The sequence below is a fragment of the Corvus kubaryi genome, unplaced genomic scaffold (assembly GCF_017639235.1).
Source record: "Corvus kubaryi isolate FWS band 111438036 unplaced genomic scaffold, C.kubaryi_AGA036_p1.0 37361, whole genome shotgun sequence".
Lineage (NCBI taxonomy): Eukaryota > Metazoa > Chordata > Aves > Passeriformes > Corvidae > Corvus > Corvus kubaryi.
In genome coordinates, this window is record NW_024581118.1 from 322970 (window position 1) to 345843 (window position 22874).

At 47.6% G+C, this 22874-nt stretch overlaps 1 protein-coding gene and 1 long non-coding RNA gene across 3 annotated transcripts in view; one reads left to right on the forward strand and one right to left on the reverse strand.

The window, feature by feature from the left end:
• NMNAT2 (nicotinamide nucleotide adenylyltransferase 2) overlaps positions 1 to 12684 on the reverse strand; it is a 31670-nt gene extending 18986 nt beyond the window's left edge. Inside the window, exon 1 of one of the 2 annotated variants that reach the window (XM_042033816.1) lies at positions 12511 to 12684. In XM_042033816.1, the coding sequence (XP_041889750.1) occupies positions 12511 to 12595 (85 nt within the window). In that variant the 5' untranslated portion in view covers positions 12596 to 12684. The remainder of the gene's footprint in view (positions 1 to 12510) is intronic. The other variant, XM_042033815.1, reaches the window with a different exon arrangement.
• On the forward strand, positions 11801 to 20072 carry LOC121667306. The gene is made up of 3 exons (XR_006017003.1): positions 11801 to 11954; positions 12069 to 12219; positions 16166 to 20072. It is a non-coding gene; the product is annotated as an uncharacterized LOC121667306 (long non-coding RNA).
• Positions 20073 to 22874: the final 2802 nt, after the last annotated feature.

The window sequence follows — 22874 nt, forward strand, 5'->3', positions numbered from 1 at the left end:
TTGTAAGCAAAGAGCTCATTCCTTTTCTGGTGTAAATCATCTGTAATGCTCCAGGCAGCCTCAATGGCTTTTAAACATTGTTGACATAAATAACCTCAGGGTGATGGCCCTGCCAAGATATGCATTAGCCCCCCAGCAGCCTGCTTGTGGGATGGGAAGCTTTCAGCCATGCTCCGTGCCTGCCAGCTGCTAGATGACCTTAGCTTTGCTGTGTTGGGGAGGGAAGGGACAGGGGTGACACTTGGACCCATCCCGAGCACTGGTGACACTTTCCCACTTTCCCAGCCCAGCTTTGCTCATCTGCTCTGCAAATGCACTTCAAGTATTTTCATCTCTGCTGCTTTCCTGAGAGATGATGGTAGGGAAAGACCAATCAGAGGATATGCTCCAGGGCTACAAAACAAAAAAGTGATGGTTTTGTCCAGTTTGAATGAAAAAATAGCATCCTACTTCCCCAATAGGAAACCAGTCTTTATTTAAGAGATGTTTCTTTTTGGAGGTTCTCACTGAGTATATTTATTCGCAATGTTTTGGCTCCCCTGGTGCTGCTCCATCATCTAAATTGACGTTAATGAAATCAAATATTCCTCATGTTCAACTTTTCAAGGTGTAATTTCAAATTGTATTTGCTTTGCCTTTGTACCTGGTTCATCTGCACCCCTAAGACTTCCTTTTTTCTGTTTTTTCTTTTTTTTTTCAGAGTAAAGCCACAGGCCAGCTCTGATTTATGCCCTTCTCCCCACAGGGGATTGAAGCTGCAGCTTGCTCACACTGTGCCAGCTCTCTGAAAACACACACAAGGTAGCAGGTAGGAAAGAAAGCTTTGCAACAGCCTTCATTGCAGTTCCCTGAGAGTTGGTACAAGAAGGTGTGCAGCCACAGGTGATGGAGAAGGCAAAACCATTTCACAAGTGTCTCATTTTTATTTTGAGCAATTTGGCCTCTGACATCCTTGGACAGGAGGTGGGACATGGCCATGAGGTGCCAAGGGCAAGGGAGGCACTTTCCCACTGTCTAAAACCCCTTCTCCTGCAGGAGAGAGTGACCCAGATACACCAGCACACTTTGTTTTATTCTCAAGCTAGCAGCACTTGCAGGATCTAAATGGTGCTTCCAGAGCTCAGTGTGGGCAAGGAGCCAGCAGTTACTCTCAGTCTAACTGAATGGTGCGTGTATGTATACATATATATATATGTATATGTGTATATATATATATATATGTATATGTACATGTAGATATATATGAATGTGTATATTTATAAAAGCCCTCTGAATGCTAAATCAGGGATGTATTCATCAGAGGTGTCCTTCTCCCAGAGCCCAGCTCTCCTGCCTTCCCCAGAGCCTTGTTCTTTGTCCCAACCAGTGTCTTCATCCACAGTCAGATCTTGGTTAGAGCTGGGGAAACTGTTGACATCTCCCTTCCCTGGGCTCCCAGAAGAGACATTTCTACTAGAGCAAGCCCTGGCTGCTCTTCAAGGAAGGTTCCTCCTTTGGGAAGAAGCAGGAGAGCGATTCTTCACAATGGGGTTGACCACGGCAAGCCTGGCTCAGAGATCCCAGTGTCCCACTGACCCAAATAGCCTGTCCTGCCTCATGCTCAGTGCCTCTTAGACAATCTCAGTCAGATTCCCAGGAGACTTGTAGTTGGTAGAAAAATCCCATTAAGCCCCCTAATGCTTAATGATTTTCATCTCTGAGTTAATTGCTCTGTTACACTTTCCCCCACTCCATTAGCCCATAGCTGTACCCAGGCACTGCAGAAATAACAAATTTGGGAAGGGCTTCAGGTGTTGATGCACATTTGTTTTATCAGCTTTTCATAAGCACAAAAAAAGCACTGGCCGCCAAATGCCTCAACATCCGTGGTGGAAGCGGAGGCAGTGAAAGGCCCTGAGAGGTGATGCTGGAGCACCTGACCCTCCCAGCCCACCCAGGTCCCCACCAGTGTCCAACTAAGAGCCACACAAGTGATAACTAATGTGACTCCTTCTATCACCATCTCCTGACCACTCCTGGCTTCAAGCAGAAAACAAACAAACTAACTAACTAACTAACTAAAATAATAAAAGTAGGAGACTGAGTCACCGTAAGCTGACCTAGAAATAGCAGAGCATTTCCTGGAGCCCCAGCTAGGTGGGCCTGGGCAGGGGTCCTGGCTGGTCCCAGGGAATCTGGGTTTCGCCTATGAAGCTGTAGAGGGACAACCTATTTGATATCATCAAAATTGAAAGTGAAGATATCTTATTTTTCCCTCTTTTATTAGAAGTGAAGTATTGCAAGGGTCAGTGTGTCTGAGAAGTTACACAGGAGCCCAGGAAGAAGAGTTCTCAGGTCCTAGAGCTTGAGAAGGAGCATTTGAGGAAGAGCCTGGCCAAGATGCTTTTCCCTCCTGTAGCTGCTAATCCTGCTGCAATGGAGCAGAAGGGAGCAGACAGTGCCCATCAGGTGAGCAACACGAGGAAAAGTACAGGGAGCTGCTTCTTGAGTTGAAGTGCCACCAGCTCCTCCAGGCAGGGACTGGACCTACTTTTCTGTCAGACAGGTGATCAGCACAGTGCTGCCACTCTCTCTACTTCTACAGAGAAGTAATATAACTTATTGCTTGGAAATCTCCACTCTGGTATCGCAGGGAGAGCAGGAACGTTCTCAAAACCATGCTGGATCTCACCTGAGGGGTGCGCAGCTGAGTGGGTGGACATGTTAAATACCTCCATGAGGTGTTCAACACCCAGGGCTGCTACCTGAGTATCTTAGAGGTCTTGGGGCTAATGAAATAAGGGAAAGCATCTAATGAAGTAAAAGCAACTCTTAGCAGATTGTTGGATGGGGCTTTGAGCAACCTGGTCTAGGGAAAGGTGTCCCTGTCCATGGCAGGGTGTTGTAACAAGATGATCTTTAAGGTCTCTTCCAAATAATTCTGTGATTCTAAAAATGGATGAAGAAGAGGGCTTCACCTAAAGTAGGTTTTTTGAACTCTATTCTGCAGGGCAGCACTGAAACAGCTTGCTTAGAAGCCCTAAGAGAAGGATAAGCATCTCTAGTTAAGAAGATTTTCTGTATGTGTGATATTGAAGTGGAAAGTGAAAAGTCATGTACCTTTCCTTGTCTGATGCAGCAGCTACCACCCCACAAATCAGCAAGAGCTGTATATGGTGTAGCGTGGTTGAGGGGAGAGAGTTTTCCTCTTCCGGTGTAGTGTTTTCCTTCTTTTTAGGAAGAAATGTGTCGAAATGTGTCAAAATGTGGATTTGCCAGTGGTCAGTGTAAAATGCCCCTGCATTTACATAAAATGCCAGCATTTATGTAAGCACAAACTAGGGGAGTTAAGATCCCTGTGGCTGGCTGGGAGAAAGCAGTCAGAGCTACTTCAGCTGAAATCTGTCTCTCCTCCAGGATTTTTGAGGCTAATGGCTCTCCAGCTGGTGTAAGATGATGTAACATGCCACCCACAGAAAGCAACATCAATTTATGGTGCGAATCTGGCCCAGAGCTGGCATTTTGTGGTTGTATACCAACTTCGATGAGAGTCTAAATATCAGGAGAGAAAACTGTTTGGCAAGCAAACAGGAAGGTATTCCAGATAGTCCCAACTGCTCCACTTTGAAGTGATTTTTGTTATCCTGGGCCCATGGATAGAGTCACACAGCAAAAGGGTAGCAGCAAAAGGCAATATTTTCATTATTCTGCCATGGTTTTATACATCGCTTTCATCCAAAATAGGACAGGTACATCCCTGGAGAGGTCCCAGTCCCCATCTCAGTCAGGGAAATTGGTGTCACTCAGTGCCTTTAAAAAAAAATGAAGGGGAAATAAAACCCCAGCAGATTTCCACACTTGTTTTCCAGTGCCCTGATTTCCCTGTGGAAGCATTCTGTTTGTTTTCATTTCCAAGCTGTTGTAGTGCATCAAAGGCAGTGCTTTTTATGTCCTGGCATGTGTCGTGCTGCTCCTTTGGGCTGACATGTGGCAGGATCACAGCCCTACCAGGAGCAGAGGATTTATGGTTCTCAGTTCCCCATGGAGCGGAGATGAGGAGCCTTTGCCCAGCAGTTCGTCGCTGGTCTTGGGCTGCCTCCACATGGGGCTGACCCCTGTGTGTCTGACCCAGGGCAAAGCATGTGAAGATACTGACCTTGTCTGGGATCTGTGTTGGCTGAACCAGGACTGTGCAGGCAGAAAACATCCCACCTACAGAGAGGCAGAAAGGCTGAGGGGAGGCTGGTGAGGGCGTGGGCCAACAGAGCCACGGTAGGATTTCAGGCTCAAGGTGACACCAAAGGGATGTCACATTCCAGTTACTGCAGCAGTATATCAGCAAAACCCTGTCTCTTTGCAGACCCATTCCCCCATTTTCCCCAAAAAGAAACATCAACCATATCTTTGCACAAGGCAAAGGTGCCAGAAGCAAAGTTAAGTGTTTAAGCATCTCCAAACCAGCTTGTGTTGGGAAGACTGGATTTTCTGCTTTTCCTTGACAATGAAACACAGAGAAACATCATCTCCTCAGGGAAGGCTTAAGCTCAATTAGGGGCCGATGGATTTTCAGTGAAAATAGAAACCTTTGTGGAGCAGGGACTGAGCAAGTTCTTCCTTGCCTGGCTCAGAGATGGGTTCTCCACCCATCCCATGGGGAGCACCTCTGCCTGTGCTTCCTATTCCAGCCTTGAAACAGACTTATCTCAATTAATCTTCTCTTGGGGCAAGCCCTACAGTGGCTTTTGAAAATGCACATTTCTGAAGAATCTAGGCTTTTCTGTACCCAAATATTGATTTAGCAAATTTCTGCTGGTATGACCGAGATACATCCAGTGGCTCAGGCTTACTGAAGAAAACTAGTTGATGCTGAAAAGGGAGAGGAAAATAAAGTGTTTCTGACCCAGGTTGCCTTTTCCAGCAACAATGGTGCTTCAGTGCAATGAGAGCTTGTGCCTTGGCCCTGGTTTATTTCAGGGTTGTGATGGGCACTACTGACTTTCTCCACACAGGGCATCCTGAAAATCTAGCCCTGCTTGGCTGGGCACTGGTGGCATCATGGAAGTGCTTGGATTGAGGGGTTATAAATACCAGAGAGGGCATGCTCATGTCAAAATCCAGAGGTGCCCTGGCTTTATCTCTATCTTAGGCTGATTTTTCAGTCTTTAGAGAAAGCTGCTTTGGGCTCTCTAGTCCCAGGTGGAGGTTCAGGTTAGGGTTAGGGTTAGGGTTAAGATTGGAGTTACTTGTGCTAAACATTCAACACAGCTGGACTTCCTTGGCTCAGAGGACCTCTTGCAGTGCCCCAGACTTGCTGCCAGAAGGGATTTTGGAAGCCCAAGTGTGCAGACGTGAGGATGCCCATTTTGGGCCAGTTGCCGCTCAGATGCACAAAGATCAGTACAGTCATGACCTACTCCTACCTCTGGCCCCCATCACTGTGGTACCCGACCCGCAGCAGCCTGGCAGGGAAAGGATGTGGCTCTCCCCATTGCACCAGTCAAGCAGTTAAATGAGCTGCCCAAGGTCACATGAGAGATGTGGGCTGCCCCTGCTGGTGTTCAGCATGCAGTTAATTGATACCCTTGGCATTGCAAAGGTTGGTGCTAAAAACCATCAGAGACGACAGTGCAGGAGGTGAAAGCATCACAGTGAGTGCAAATGGTTTTTAAATAGAAGCAAAGCCCCTGTTTCCTTCTAGAATGAGGTTGTAGGACTGGATTTCTCACTGCCAGGTTTCTTTATAGTCAGTGGAAGTAAAATAAGGTATGTGGCACATTTTGGGAGGTGGCATTATCATAAAGACAATGTGATGTCTCAGAGACCATAATAAATACTGCTAAATATTTAAGAGCTAATAAATGTTTTAAAAGAATCCCTGAGAAGTTATTGATGGAGTTTAATCTCGTGCTCAGGAAAACTTCTCACTTTGGTTCATGAAGAGGAGATGCTTGCGATGCAGGAAGCTAATGAAAAAGGCTGTGAAAAACGAGTCTGTATGGGGTGCAGTGATGGGAATGTGACATCTACTGATATATAGCGGCCCCCAGAAGAACCATGGGTGCTGCAGTCCTGCCGGTGCCGCTTTGTCCTCCCAGCAGCCAAGAATCTGCAGTTTTTCAGTGTGTTTCGGGCAAGTGCGGGGCGTGGAGTTGTGTCGGTCACTCAGCCACCGCGGCACAGGGCTGGGCTGGCGGGAGTTGCTGTCGCTGCCACGGTGAGCCAGGGGCACTTGGCGCTAGGCACAACTTGCCCTCCTAGACCCCTCGCACCGAAGAAAGGTTTCGGCTGTTTGCTATGATTTTAGCGGCTTGGATATCAGTGGAAGCTCCTCCGCTGTGTTACAGAGGGGTGAGCAGGGATGCCGCAGCTCCCCGTGTCAGATACACCACCCCGGGTATTTTAAGTGAGATCTGTCCTGGCTCTGCCCCGGTGAAGTCGTTCCCGCTGCGCTCTGCCAGTGCTGCTGAGCTCCAGTGCCGTGCGGAGCCAAGCCGGAGCTCAGTCAGCCTCTCCCTGTCCGTCATGTCCTCCCAGAGCCCCATTACACCTCCTACTCCATCGATCGATCCCTCCAGCTAATTGCGCATTCAGATTTCAGCCGGGGATGAAATGGAACCAGGAGGCAGCCTTGCAGGGACCCGCACTTCTTACTCATGTTGCAGACAGCAGAGCAAAGTCTCTCTCAAGCTCCTGACCAGCTTTTGTTAGATGGAGGGGGAAGGAATTTTGCTTCTGGACATTTGCCGATGTATTCCCATTCAAGCAAAGGGGAAAGGGTGAGCTGTCATTCCACTCAGGCATTTCTCCCAGCTCTGTCCCAGGCAGTGACACTCTCATTAAACTGTTCCGCAGTTTAGTCATGTCAATCAAATAAGAAAAAGTGATTCTTGAAATTCAGGATATAAGAACAACCTGTCATTAACAAAAGCCTCAGCTCCTGCCTCTTCATCCCTCTTTACTTAGAAAACTCCATCCTTTCATCTCAAATCCCTTGCTATGGGATGCAGTAGCCCTCAGTGCTGCTCCTCTACAAGGACTGCAGTGGATCATCAAAGAGCAGCCTGCTGAGATTTTTAATTGCTCAAGTTTTCTTAAGAACTAAGCAAGAGAGTTTTATGTTTGATAGCAGGAGTCCATTTTCATTGTTTTCCACCAGAAATGGTTTTTACCCAGCTGTTGGTTGGGATATTAACTCTCTTCAATAACAGATGCACATAGGGTCTAAGGAAAATTTAATTAGACAAAAGGGAAGAATAGTGGGCATTTGCTGATTTTCAGGATTCAGGCTGTCAGGAAAAACAGGAGCACTGTTTTTCTGTGCAAGTCCAGGTCCTGGGCACTGTTTGACATGAGGTGGGTGGGGAAACTCCATGGCCAAACAGGTTTAAAATATCTGAAGTACCAGAACTCCCTATGAGAGGGCCACATCTGAATGACATCTCACAAATCTCTTCCTCCCAAAGAAAGTAGAAGTGGACCTGGAGCAAACCATCACCCATAAATCCATGTGCAGGAGAGGAGGCAGTCTGGATACAGGTGGATGATATAGATTTGATTAGGACCATCTATTTGACAGTACCCAAAAAATAGCTGTAAAAAGAGCCAAGTACCTGTGACTGAGTCAGACAAAGTCCTGTGTTTGGGGATGGGGGGGGGGGGGGGTTACCCAACTTGCTGCCTCTGAGCCCCACTCTGAACATCCCCATGGACCCCAGACTCCACATTGCTGGACCTTTTGGGCACCGTGCATCCAGAAGGGGGAAGGAAGGCTGAAATCTTCTTCTGCAAGAGCAGGAAGGCCCCAATGAAGCTCTGCTACTTGCAGGCTGATAAGCAGAGGGTGAAAGGGGAATTGAGGGGTCATCCAACCCTGGAGATGAAGCTGTTTGTAGAGCTGGGCAGAAATAAAACTGTGGCTGATGAGCAAGGCTTTGTGATTGAAGATAGAAGTTTGCACATGAAAAGAACGGATTGTGGAGAAATTCAGAACCTTAAAAAGGCAGGAAAAAAAGTGTCTAAAGTGCCAAAATAGGGGATGTGGGCAATTCCAGAGGGGTCTTTTCTTCTACAATTGAAGAAAAATTAATAAAAGAAAATAGAGAAAAAAAAAATCAGTATCAAAATACAGCACATTAATCAACCAGATACCATTTTACCCCACCAAACCCCTCATTTCAGTTTGAAGAAATCATCAGAACTATCCTCTAATTCTCACATATCCACAGGACAGTACAAGCCATTTCCTCTGTAGAACCTACAAAGAAGCGAATCTCAGCACCTTCCTTTCAAATCCAGATATTTGTTGGCTCCGTCTCCAACTCTGAAACACCATGACAGAGAACCTGGAGCCTCTGACCTTGTCTGGTGATACCTTTAATCCCAGTATTTTATCCAAGACCATCTTCAAAATGAACTGTATTTTTTTGATTGAAAAAAATTGCTTTCTACCTTGCTCTACAGAGCTGCCTTTTGGTTTGCAAGCTCTGGACACAGTTGTATTAGGGCTCCCTGAGCTGGGGCCACACGGGGAAGTGATTTAATAGTCAAAGCAAGTAAAAGCTCATTGTCTGGTAGAGTGCCAGCATGGGCTTTGGCGTGTTAGCAAAGCTGCATGGATTAGGTTTTGTTTTTGACATTGGTGCCTTGGCTCTTGTCCTTTGGGTGGCATCGCTTGCATGGGAAGGAAGGAGGAGGGAAACTGTGAGGAGGCCAAGATGGAAGAGATGCACTTTAAGCAGCAGATCCCACTGCTGGGTGTCCATGCTGCTCAGTGTGTCCCAGCACTTCGCACTGACGTCCAAAGCCAGTGCGGGGATGTCTCAGAGGTTCCCCTCCTGAGCTGGCTGCAGGGCAGGAGGGTTAAACAGTGGCCCATGCTCAGTGCTCCTCTTAGTGGCAGTGGGAAATGAAAGTGGGCTGGTTGGAGTTTGGTGTGCTTGCCAAGGTGAGCAAGTGGGTTCTCTGCGTTGAACAGCGGTGGGGATTTCATGTGGCTTTGACGCAGGACTTTGTTCTGAGTCTTATCTTTATTCAATTATTAAGATTTTTTGCATGGGCCCTGTTTTTTCTCCTCCATACCTCCTTAGGATATAAATGGAGTTTCATTTTGGGTTAAAGGCCACCAGTGTTTGTGTCAAACTTTAGAAACAACCTCTGCCCTCTCTATTCTTCTGTCTTTCCTCCCCTCCACAGTACCATCCCAAACTTTTTTTCATAGCCACATAAAGCTAGAAAATACAACTTAAATTTGTGACTCAGAGCACCTCTCAAAGTGCAGCTGATATTACAAATAACTCTGAGTGTTTTCAGGACTATGTGGGTGTTTGTCTCAACCCCTTGGTTGGGATGGCTGTACATCACTGTGTCTCACCTACTTTTTTGTTAAATGTTATATATCTTGGGCAAAGTATTAATTTATATGTATGATATTAAATTTGGATACACAGACACAATTCAGCCTCACTTGGGGAGCCCCAGTGATCCAGGATTTTAACTGGCAGATGAAGCAGGGAGCTCTGTTGCGGTAAGTGCAGCTCCTCACAAGGTTCAGCGGTGGGATGCAGTTGCAGATTTGGGGTTGTAAGAAGAATCCCAGCTTTCTGGAATCCCAAGGATAATGTTGAGTCTTAAATCCATATGACTGATGGAAAGAATAACCCAATGGGAATCTTTCCCCCACTAGAAGAGACTTCCACATAATTAACTAATCTCCTATTCAGGCAAAAATCCTATGGGAAAAGGTTGGCTTTTGGTCTGAATAAAACATGGTAAAATCCACACTGGGAAAAATGATGGTTGACATACAGTGGTGTGTCTACAGTGACATATCCATGCAAATATTGTACTTCCTTTTGGCTTAATTAGTGCCATTTGTTAAAGAGATAAATTGTCTCTCTCTATGTTAAGCAAAAAATCCTGCTATTAGGTTCTCAAAGCACAAATATTTGTCTGAATGATGAAGACAATATTTTTGCACGAATTCAGCTGTTTGAAATACATCATTTACAGGGTAGAGCACTGTTTTGGTTGGACTCTATAGCGCAGAGCTAGAAGAGTAACACAGATTTTGGTTGAGATTCCTATGGATTCACAGGATTATACTTTCAGACTTGGGGAGAAGTGTTCCTCAAACAAAAATGATCAGGGATTTAGAAGCTAAATTCTGTGTCCTTTCCTCATGGAAGTTTCATTTGTCACTATCAGTATCTCAATGTCCCTATCTCAAGTATTGTATTACAGGAGCTCTACAGGATGCATGCATAGAAAATTTCCACATCAAGCCACCCTTTCTGAGCTAAAACCTGTCTTCCTGAAAGATGTCTGAGTGTTCATTTACTGCCTTCATGTGACAGAGAATCCATCAGGTAACCAGGCACTTTCTCCTATTACTTGATTACCTTCACTTGAACCCACACAACATATTTGTAGTTTGAAGTGGTGTGGGATCCACTCTTAGCATCTCACCAGTCCTTATTTTTCTGAATAAAGTTGCCCACTTTCATCACATATCACATATTCGTCCCCCAAGCAGATCAAGACACTCCTTAACATCTTTAAGGATGAGCTTAGACTGAGCCTCCCTAGTCTCCCGCCACAAAGCCTGGCTTCCGAAACTAATGTAATTCTTGTCACTGTTCCACAAAGAAGGGTTTTGCTAATGCTGTACATGAAAAGGATGCAACCTTTCTTCTTCTGCTTGATATTCCACTGCTCATATCTACAAGGATCACATTTGCTGCTTTATTTACAGCACCACACAGAGTTTGCATTCAGCAGGTTGTGCACAATCCCCCCTCAGTCCTTGACACTGCCACTGTTTGGCAGAAGACATTTGCCTATTGTTTATATTTGACGTGCGTTCTTCCTCATTGGACATATGACTTTGCCTTTGACTTCACTGTTGAACAAGCCCTTTTTATCAGACAACCTGAGTCAGGCAGCACAACTGACTCATTACCAGCAGGAATTGCTATTCTGTCCACTTTGGGGTCATGGCCACTTTTTACTATCAGGGATTATATATTTTCTTTCACCTCTTTGGTAAAGATATTGAACAGTACTGAGCAAAAAGAAAATCTCATTGCGAGCTTATAAGAACACACAGTGCATACTAAAATGTCACTGATCCTTATTTTCTAAAATACATTTTGTTACTTGTTGTTAGTCCACTGAATAAGGGCCACACAGATATCTTTAGTATTACTTAATCAAAATAAGACTAAATGTGAATTACAGAAATCTTTTTCATCAATGGTTGTTTCCATCAACCTACTCCCTGTAATTTGATTTAATATTGTTTTTGTTTTTAAATAGTTCCTCTTGATCCTTGTTGGCAATTTCTTTTTGCTTAGGGAACAGGATTTTTTTTTAAATTTCAAGCATATTGGTGCCCAATTTTGCTGGCACTTATGAAATGGAGTAACAATGTGATCCTTTGCATCTAGAAAACCATCATTTTCTAACCTGATGCCCAACTCATTATGTTCTAGAAAAACAAGGTCTGATGCAGAAATACCCCAAGCTGATTTCAGTTATTTTTTTGTAGTTTATATACTTAGAAACTTATATACAGCTTTTAGAAACCCCAGGAATGCTTCTCCACTGGTAGCACAAGACCTTCTGTATCTGCTTCCAAGCCTTAATCTCCTATCAGACATAGAGGACGAATCCTGTCTCTGCACTCCAAGAAGGGATATTAGAAGAGCTGATCTTTGTACTCCCATTTTTTCAGTGGTCTGCAGTGGACACTTCACTCTCACAGGACTCCTCCCCAGCCCAGTGAGCTGCTGTTTGCATAGGGATTTTGAGCTTTAACCAAACCATCAGTATTTATGGCATGTCAGACTGCCTTTGATGGAGACTGCCCTTTCTCCCTCCCTCCTTCTCTTCCTCCTTCCCTCCCTCTTGTCTTGCCTAAGCAGGCTGTAGCAGTAATTCTAGCATCCCCATCATTTGTATCATCAAAAGGATGCTCGGTAATATCCATTATCTCACACGAACATTTCCTGTTCCTTCGACCTAGTATCAATCTAATGGTTGGGTACTCCAGTATCTCCATTAAGTGCCTGCATTTTTGTTGACTTTTGTAGCTGGCTGTGGCTGCTTGGCTCTATCTCCTCCTTGGTCAGAGGAAATGGAAGTGCTGCAGCGGCTGCAGACTCGCAGACCCGAGGGCGAGTAGCAGCGGACAAACAGCGCCAGGACCGACGCCGGGGGCTGTGGGGGAGGGACAGTGAAAAGGTGAGTGCAGAGCGGGGAACCCGGCCATCCGAGAGGAACAGCCCCAAGGGTCTGGGGACAGCTGCCAGGGATTGATGACAGGTTCGGGAGGCCCGGGCGGTTCCCGCCCGCGGCGCCTTCAGCACCACCAGCCGCGGACAGCGCCCGGCCCCGCCGCGGTCCCCTGGAGCGGAGCTGCGCCCCAAAACGCGCCCCGACCACCTCCCCCCAGCGCCCCCATTCCCACTCCGGGGTGCAGCCCCCAGGCACCTCCTCCCCCTCCCGGCCCGCCCCGCCGCCGCGGGCACTGACCGAACATCTGGATGTGCCCCTTGGTGATGGGGTTGAAGCTGCCGCAGGCCAGCAGGATGACGTGGGTCTTGGTGGTCTCGGTCATGATGCGGCCTAGCCCGGCCCCGCCGCGGTCTGTTGCTCGGTGCGGCTGCGGGAGGGAGGAGGGCGGAGGGATGGAGCGGGGGCGGGAGGGAGCGGGGGCGGCGCCACGGCTGCGGGAGCGGGGCCGGGGCCGCCCCTCGTCAGCACGGCCCGGGGCGTGCCCCCCGCGGGGTCGTACACGCGCTTGTGTGCGTGTACACTCATGTGCACACCCCATGGGCACACATCCATCCCCGCGGCAGGGAGAGGGGCACACGCCCCGGCACAGATGGGCACACGCCCCGGCGCAGATGTGCCCACGCACACACACACAGATGGGCACACATCCGCATCCGCTCTATACACACACACACACACACACATACACACAGAGGTGCAGCAGGGACACACTGGCATCTCCAGGACTGAGGAGATGTAATAAGAGGTTTAGCTTGCAGATGAGGAGGCTGAAAGGTGACCTTATCACACCCTACAACTCCCTGAAAGGAGGGTGAAAGCAGGTGTGTTGGGGGTCAGTATTTTCTCCCAGGCAACCAGCAACAAGACAAGGAGACAAAGTCTTAGGCTGACAGACATCAGGAGGAATTTCTTCACAGAAAGGGTGATCAGACATTGGAATGGGCTGCCCAGAGAGGCAGTGGAGTCACAGTACCACAGGAGGTGTTTAACGAAAGACTGGACGTGGCGCTTAGTGCCATAACGTAGTTGATGAGGTGGTTATCAGTCATAGATTGAACTTGATGACCTCAGAGGTCTTTTCCAGCCTAACTGATTCTGTGATCTGCACAACTCGGGGCTCATGAGCAGCTATGTGTGTTCCCCCTGTCCTGCTCAGGTCTTCCCAGCCTGGGACCTGCATAGGCCTCCCAGCTGCTTCAGTCCCAGCACAACATTGCTGCAGCACCCTTTTCTGGGCTTCTATGGGGAAAACAACTTGGGGGGCTTCAGCCTCACCCAACACATGCATTTCATTGCCCGAAAGAGACCAACATCAAATAGATGCTATGCATTCACCAAAAAACAGTCTTTACGGCAAGGTAAACTAGTCCTAGACTATCCAACAGTCTAATTCTCTAAAATTGTCATTTTTAGGACTGCAGCATTGCTGTTCTCCACTAAAGAAGCTCCTTGCCCTGAGCAAGGGTCAGCAGAGCTCTCTCTGCTTACAGCCACTGAAGGAGAGCTGCAGGCAGCTGCCTTCAGCCGCTTCCCGAAGGCTGTCCTGGCCTTATCTCTGGCTCCTACACACAGATTTTCCTCTCAGCAGTGAGTTATTTGCCACCAACAGGTCTCCCTTTCTACCTTCATCTGTCTTCCTCCTCCTTAAGAAGACACTCCCCAGACACTCATTTCTGCCTTCTCATCGCAGAGGCTTCTAGCCCTATGCACAGCAGTGGGCTGTGCTTCTCCTTGTCCTGTTAAGAATAATTATTCCCAGTCCTTTGCTTGGAAACTTTTTCCCTCCCAGCTCAACCAGGTACTGGGATACTCATCACCCTGAACGATATGAAGGAGCACGACCACAAGGGAATGAACCCAAGATGATGCTGAATCTGTTTGTTAAATCTTTGTTGTGGAGGCCCTGGCTGCACTCACACTCTCAGAAGCACACATTGATAACAAGGGGGGGTTTCTCACTGCACAGGGGTGTGGTAACACCTCTGGGGTTATATTTTTATCCTGATTTTTAATTCAGACTAAGCTGGTGTTGAGGGAGAGAGATGCTGAGACAGCTGGTGTGTTCTGCCTCTTGTTCCCTGTTTTTCCACTTCGACTTCATCCTGATCCCCAGGGAGATGTGGGATATATTAACAGGGTGATCCTTTTTGGGATCAAGCTGGCTCAAAACCCACTGGTGTTTCACAGAATCATGGAATCATCAAATGGTTTGGATTGGAAGAGACCTGAAAGATCATCTCATTCCAACCCTGTGTCATGGACAGGGACACCTTTGCTCCAAGCCCCATCCAACCTGGCCTTGGACACTTCCAGGGAGAGTTTGAGAGCTGATAGCCCCCTTTGAATAAGCTTTGCAGGTTGGGGATAAGTAAGGAAGCAGACAGAGATGCCAGAATTTAAACAAGCCATTAAAAACTCCACACATATAGCACATGCAGTGTGGAATGGAGAAAGCAATTTACAAGATTGGCCAGAGGTTCTCATAGGAAAAGAAATAACAATAAAAATACTAGGAAAATATTCTCAAGTAGGAGAAAACAAATGTTGTTAAGGGTGTAAATGTCTGTCTACAGGCAAAAATCCTTCAAGGAATCTTGTTTTCTTACCAGCAGAAGGTCAGGTGGGGAGCTTGCTGCTGCAGACAGAAAATTCTTAGGTTCTTAGAGTTTTGCTCTCAACTCCCATGACAGTGGGCTAGTAGGTGGCACAGATGTGGCAGAACTGCTGGAAGATGGGGGGATGAGGTGTCCTAAAAGCATCAGTGTCACCTTTGCTTGTTGGGCTCAGCTGCAAGAAAGGCCATGGGAGGCACATTCATCCCTTTCATTGGCTGAGTGGGGAAAGGGTAATAAATAAATGAAGAAAACCCATCAAGTCAGTAAGGGGACAGTGTTCCACCTTCTGACTAGATCTGTATGGACATATAATCCCATTCAACGGGATTAGATTTTGGGGTTGTGTTGGGATTTTTCCGGTGCTGCTCCTCCAAGCTTACCCTGAAAAGGAGAGACTCGTGACCTTAGGAAAAGAAGTGTCTCTGCAGTTTACCACTGGTGGTGTACTCAGCATAACTCTGCCTTTAAAACCACAGGTCTTGTCAGCCGGGAAAAGAGTGCTCCTCTCCTGCATGTACCGAGCAAGGATGGTGTCCTACCCCCTTCCCTTGGGGATAGTACAACTGCACTGATATGAAATATTGGGGGGGTGCCCTTTATGAGAAGTTTCTTCACTGATTCCTTTTATATAGAAGAGGCTGAAGCTGAAGTGAGACAGTTGCATTTTTTGTTAATCCTAACTCCATTCCCTGCTAATTTTGCATAGGAAATTTTGCAGGGGAGCATGTTTTCCCTTCTGTAGCTTATACAATCTGCAGCTGTAGGAGCATAAAATGCTGCTGTTGCAGAAGGCAAAAATGGACAAAACTGCCTGTGGCCAAGTTCTCCCACTGCCTGGTGATGCCAAACACATCCCACTGGTCCTGACAGCTCCTGCCATGCATCTGAATCTCTCTGCCTGCTTCCATTTCACATGGGGGTTTGACCTTAAACACCACTGAAAGGTCAAGATCACCTGCCCACACGTGGGTTATGCACTGCCTGGCCATGGTGGGGACAAGGTCTGGCCAGCACCACCTGGCCATGGTGAGGATGAGGTCTGGGCAGCCCTGTTGGTAGCTCTTCTGCTTTCCTGCTGCCTGCCGGGTGGTGAGTGATGTAGTAAATCAGCTGTCACTTAGCAACGCTGCCGGCTGGGGAGCAGCGGCAGATTTTGGTGGGGGAGCGACGCCTGCAAGGCAGTGCAGTGGTTATTTCACCTTTTTCCCCCCTCAATGTTTTCCAACCCAGCATGTATTTTCTTTTTCTTGCTGCTTTCCCTGAACACGTGGGTACAGATTTCCCACGGCTGAAGACAACAGCCCCTGCTGCAGGAGCCAGATGTTCCCTGCCAGCCCTCCCTGTGATTGTAGTGCAGCGCTAGAGCACCCCGAGACCCCCAGCGGATTTGGACTCCAACCCCGCCCACGGTGGCAAGCGGCCATCTGCCATCTGCAGAGCTGGTACAGCAGGAACAGAGAGGGCAGAAGGATGATTAGCTGGGGTTTACTCTCTGGGGAAGAAAACAGCATGGAGAAACACAGGGACCTGCCTACATGGGGAGCTCATATCAGCGCTGCAAAATCATTGCCTGTGGGACTTGAGACCTGTTAAGCACACCTGAAACATGGCCTGTGGCTCACACCAAGGGTATTCTGTACATGGATTTGTCCAGCCCTTCACTGTCTGCACAGCCAGGCCCCAAGATCAGAGGGCCATGCAGAAGGCAGGAAGATCATGGCTGTGTTCACTGGGGTGTGGGATGGGGACCCCTCAGTTCTCACAGTACCTTGTCCCTTGTCTTGGGCTCGGGGGGAGGGAGGGAAACCTTCCAGTTTAGGGCTTTTAAACTGACAGTCTGCAAACTCTTCAAAAGAACCCAAATATATCAGAGAAAAGGACAATTAGAGGGGCTTAAACCATCTGTGAACCCATCCTGGCACACATCCAAAGGCATTTTGGAGCCTTTTCTGACCAGGGCTAAGAAGCAGATTCAGTTCTGCTCCCCACATGCCAGCCCTGTGACTTGAAGAATTTTTTGTGATGCAACAATGCACTTCAAAAGAAAAAAAAAAAAAGAAAAAAAAAAAAAGAAAAAGGCTTTTCATTGAGAATTAAGGAGCAAAAGATCTTGAATAAGGGAGTTGCTCACTTGGTGGCCCAGTTGGAATAAAACCCCTGGTTCCCACAAAAGGTTTTTAATTTACACCCACTTTTGAGATATAATCTGAATGTATCTACCCAAAACTCAGGCTTGCAAACCCAGCCCATGGGAGGGAAAGGATTTGCAAATATAAGGAAGCGAGACTGAACTGGCAGATATGGCCAGGCTGGACAGGCCAAGCTGAACCAGTGGCTCACGGAACATTGGCACAGGACAGTAAATCAAAGCACTCGGGGGTAGCTGCTATGGTGGGAGCCTGGTTGAGATGAAGGGAGCTGCCAAACCCATGGTGACCAGGTCTGAGGCCACATGTGATGGGACAGCCTGGCCCAAAGGGTAAAACCTTCCATTTTGGAAGACCCATGGTAGAAGTAGACATTCAAACAAGGAAGGAGTAAGCAAGGCTGAAGAGCAGTCAGTGAAAGACATGACTTAAAACTGAGGTCTGAAAATTTATGAGTAGCACGGGGAGCTCTTCTCAGGGCTTGGTTCATCATACACTGGAAGAAAATGCCAAAAGGTGCCATGAGATAAAGCTTCCAGAGATCTATCGAGGTTGAGGACCTAACACCCTGGTTGTGGCCTCTGCAAACTGACTCCAAGTGCTGTGCAGTGTTTCTGGGATGCTGGACTGACATTTGAGGGTATCTCCTGGGGAAGGTCAGCCTGGGAACTGATTTCCCTCTTGCCCACATTCAGCAACACCAGCTGAACACTGGCCACAGATGCAATTAGCTTGGCAGTCCTTTTAATGTCTCTGTTTCTGAGGTTACAGCTTGGATCAATCTGCACAGGTGGGATCGGAGCTGGGTTCCTGGGATGGGGAGTGAGGCCAAGGCACTCAGCATGGATGCCTGGGTATGGCTGCTTGCTCTCTCCCTTCCAAATGTGAGTTAGCTTTTAGTTAGTGTGAAAGGGTACTTCTGCCCAGAACGTGCAGCACTTATTCTTGAAAAATTAAAAGGAAATCTGTTACTTTACGAATTATAAGGATTGGAAGGAATTTCTCTAAGAACTACGGCCTATTTTAAAATTTTTTCTCTCTTCTGGGTGATCTGTGCAAGGGAATAATGAAGGCTTAACAAATCTCTACACAGCTGAAATTCCTGAAGTTTTGCATACAGACTATATTTGGGGAAAAGAGGTTATTATTAGGGTAAGATGAGGCTTTTGTGACTAACAATTCAAGATCTAAGTAGGATAATCTGGGATGATAGCAAATACATTTTAATCATGGTAAGATAATTACTGATCAGAAAGAAGAGAGGACAAAATTAGGGTTGTTTAGGTATCTTCATGCTTTGTTTCTTCCTTCAGATGCTGTCGAGTGCTAATTTCCCACATTCACAACATTTAGATTGAAACAATCACCAAACCTGCAAAGAATTTGATGTTTCATTATTCAGCTGTTGAGCTGTACACTCATCTTTCCTTGGTCCCAGATTTTCATCCCGAGCAGCAGGAGAATGTGATGTCTCAAAGACATAAAAGCCAATGTTTGGCTCAGAGACAGAGGGCTGTCCAGTGTGACATCTGTGTGTGAAAACAGGGGCAGAATATCCACACACAAAGGGAAGACCTTGGATTCAGTAAGCCTCACAGGATATCCCTGGACAATTAAAGATGTTAGCGTTAATGAAGAAAGATGGAAGCAGGCTCCACGTGGTCCACCTCTCCATTGTTGTCTTAAATGACCTTGAAGAAATCTCTTCTGTTCCCCTGACTATCTGTTAAGGGGGGATGGTCCTTGCTTTCCTCTTGGATGTGCTAAATCAGTGGTTTGAGAATAACCACATACAAGGTCTGTGAAATGCTGAGCTCGTATGGTGACAGATGCAGTCGAAGGATGTAAAATGGATTCACATCTGGGATTACACGACTTTCCCTCTGGAGAGCAGAGCAGCTTCACTCCTGGGTATTTTGGCTGCATTGTGGCTGAGGGCTGGGGTTATTCAATGGGTTCACAGGGTCTCTGGTCTACCCTCCTTCGCTGGGGACCAAATCCTTTCCCATGCTGTGATATTAATAAAATGGTAGGCTAGTTATTGACCCATAAAAAGCAAAGAAGATAATACAAGTTGACCTCTATGAGAAATCTGCTTATTTTATCACAAATCTCTTGGAACAAAACTAAGGGGAGATTGACTAGGGGGTCCCCCTTAAATAGAAGGAAATTACCCCGTTGCTGTGTGCAACAAAAGGTTTGCATTAGAATTTCGTAAGAAATAGAGCAAAGCAATCAGCAGCAATGTCAAGCCCTCAAAAATGTTATGTGGGACAATCTGATGACAAATCTGGAGTTGTGAAAGAGCCTTCTGAGAGTCAAGAAGAGAAGGTGTGGGAGAGAAACTCTTGTATGGGCTGTCCTAATGGACAGATCTATTTCAACAGTGCAGAAATTCAGAGGGAAGAAAAAGATCTCCCAATTCAGAGGAAAAGCCCTGAAAATCAAGGAAAAGCCTGCAAAGATTGTGACTTTTTTTGCGTCTTCGACTGGTAGATATTAAAGAGGAGCGAGAAAAGGAGAACGGAGACCTTGTGATGGGGCAGGTTGTTCTGATGGACCACAGGTTTCCTCATGCAGCTGCCCTTAGGTGTGGCTCTGCTTGGCAATTTATATTGGTATTAAGCAGGTTAAATAAAACTGCCAGGGACACCCAACAGATTCTCTTGAAAATACCCAGGGCTGCCTATTCCTTACTGCCCAAGACTTAGAAGTCAGCTCTGCCCCATGGGAACCTCTCTGGTCTTTCAGGATGGCTCTGGAAGTGGTTTGTACTCAGACAAGACTAAACAAGACAGTCTCTGAGTTGATGCTGCCTCTCCTTGTGTCTGATGCAGTGCAAGTGTGATGCCTCCAGGGAGCACTTTGTGGTCTCCTGGATGAGAACTGTGCTCATCAAGAAAGGATACAGGAACTGGGATTGTTCACCTGGAGAAGAGAAGGTTTAGGGGTGTTCTAATTGTGACCTCCCAGTACCTGAAGGGAACGGACTGGAAAGATGGAGAGGGACTTTGGACAGGGGCCTGGAGTGACAGGACAAGAGGGGATGCCTTTATTTATACTGACAGAGGGCAGGGTTAGATGGGATATTGGGAAGAAATTCTTTCCTGTGAGGGTGGTGAGGCCCTGGCCCAGAGAAGCTGTGGCTGCCCCATCCCTGGAAGTGTTCCAGGCCACACTGGATGGGGCTTAGAGCAACCTGGGATAGTGGAAGGTCTCCCTGCCCATGGCAGAGGGGGTGGAATGAGGTGAGCTCTAGCAGATTGAAGCCATTCCCCTTTGTCCTGTCACTCCAGGCCCTTGTCCAAAGCCCCTCTCCATCTTTCTTGTTGGCCCCTTCAGGTACTGGAAGGCCACAATCAGGTGCAGGATGCCCTGAGCATGCTGCCTCAGGAGTAGAAGGATAAGGCTCCCAATCACGTAGACAGTGTGAAGGGTCCAGGGAGAGTCCTGGACAATGTGCCCTGAGAGATGCAGCTTCTAAGAGCTGCATTTGTGCATTGATCCAGGAGATAAAATCTCAGAGTACAAACTCAGCCTGGTTTATCACAGGACAGGCTCCAGGCAGGCAGGAGCAGCCCCAGTTTGCCCAGCGCTGAACCAGTTTGCTCCTGCTCTGCAGCCGAGAGGTTGGAGGGATGGACCCAAGCCCCAGGCCCTGCTGCAGTGCCTGCCTGAGGTGCTGCACAGGATTCCATGGGAGGTTTGGCCACAGCTCACCCAGCCCTGGTTACACTGAAACCAGGAAAACCATTCTGCAGCCTTGCAAGGGTCCTCTTTGAACATGTGGGGCCCTGAAAATCATTTCCTTAAAAAAGTTCTTTTTCCAACCTGAAAAAATGTGGGGGATTTATTTTAGAAACCTGATCTTTCATTTTGTCCTCAGGGTCACTTACAGACTCAAATAACACAGCTTGCATTAGCCAGCCACCTTGTGCTCATCTGATCCCAAATTGTCCTCTGCTTCACTTCTTCAGGCTGGCCCATGTGCTCAAATGGACACTGAACTCAGTGGGATTTTTCCTGCCATAAAAAGACAAGTTGGAGCACAAAACAAATCACCAAGTCAGCATGGGAGGTGGGACCATATGGTATAAATAGTAGGAAAATTGTAAAAATTGAACTGTGACAGAATGTTGTACCCAGGTGCAAGGTTACTGCCTGATGTGCCCATGTCCTGGCTCTGTGCTGAGATGACCCTCTGGAGCACTATGTCCAGCTCCAGAGTCCCCAGCACAGGAAGGACATGGAGCTGTTGGAGAGAGTCCAGACAAGGCTACCAAGATGCTCAGAAGGATGGAGCAGCTTTGTTAAGAGGAAAGGCTGAGAGAATTGGGGTCATTCAGCCTGGAGAAAAGAAGCTTCAATGTGACCTAACTGTGGCTTTGCAGTACCTGAGGGAAGCCTACAGCAAAGATGGAGAGAGACAGTTTAAAAGGGATGGAGTGACAGGACAAGGGAGAATGGTTTCCCACTGCCAGAGGGCAGGGTTGGATGGGATGTTGAGCAGAAATTCCTCCCTGTGAGGTGGTGAGGCCCTGGCACAGGTTGCCCAGAGCAGCTGTGGCTGCCCCATCCTTGGAAGTATTCCAGGCCAGGTTGCACAGGGCTCAGAGCAACCTGGTTGAGTGGCAGGTGTCCCTGCCCATGTCAGGAGGGTTAGAATGAAGTGATCTTCAATGTCTGTTCCCACCCAAACCATGCTGGGATTCTATGTGCCAACTCCTCAGCCATGGGCCATATCCCTGGGCCATAGCCCTGGTGCGGAACCCATCCCATGCCTGACCTTGCTGCCTCCCAGGCAGTGGGGCTGGTAGCATCAGGGGCTTTGGGTAATTTAGATGAGTCACATTTGGGACATTTTGGAGTGATCCTTCGGGCCAGACATCCAAGCTGCCAAACCCTGGAAATCCCCCGTGTGGCAAGTAGGCAGGGAACAGGAGGTCTGGTTTGTGACTCCCTCTTATCTTCCTATCTTGCCCAGGGAGGTGATGGAGGCACCATCTCTGGAGGTGTTCAAGAGGCATCTGGATGTGGCACTGGGTGACGTGTTTAGTGGTTTAGGAGTTACCATGGCAGTATGGCAGTGCTGGGTTGATGGTTGGACTTGATGATCCTAAAGGTCTCTTCCAACCTTCACAATTCTATTCTATAATTGCAAAATGGGTGTGATTCCTATTCGTGCATTTTATTCCTTACTGACATATTTTTGCCCCCAGTCTCTTTCCAATGTTAACTTCAGCTTGTAAATTATGAAGAATAAGAGTCAGTGAGTGATAATGGCCTCAATAAAAATAAGTTTCCTTTTTCCCCTTCATTTGGTGTGTGCTTCAGCAACAATGTTGATGGCTGGACTTGATGACCTTAAAGGTCTCTTCCAAGACTGATAGAGCTACGATTCTCTGTGGGAAGTCCAAGCCTACATGTGCTGTTCCCGCTGAAACTTTTCTTGTCACAAAAGTGTAAGGCCACTACCACCTTTGTGCTGAGAGTCTGAGCGAGCAGTGTTCCCTTGTGGCCAAGAAGGCCAACACAACCCTGGGATGCATCAGGAAGAGCATTCCCAGTGGTCAGGGAGGTGATCCTACCCCTCTGCTCAGCCCTAGTGAGGCACATCTGGAGTGCTGTGTCCAGGTCTGGGCTCCTCAGGACAGGAGAGACCTGGAGCTCCTGGAGCAGGTCCCGCGGAGGCTGCAGAGATGAGGAAGGGCATGGAGCAGCTCTCTCACAAGGACAGGCTGAGGGACCTGGGGCTGTTCAGCCTTGAGGAGACCCAGCTGAGAGGGGACCTCATCCCTGTCTGTCCCTGTCTGCAGGGAAGGCTCAGAACAAGGATCAG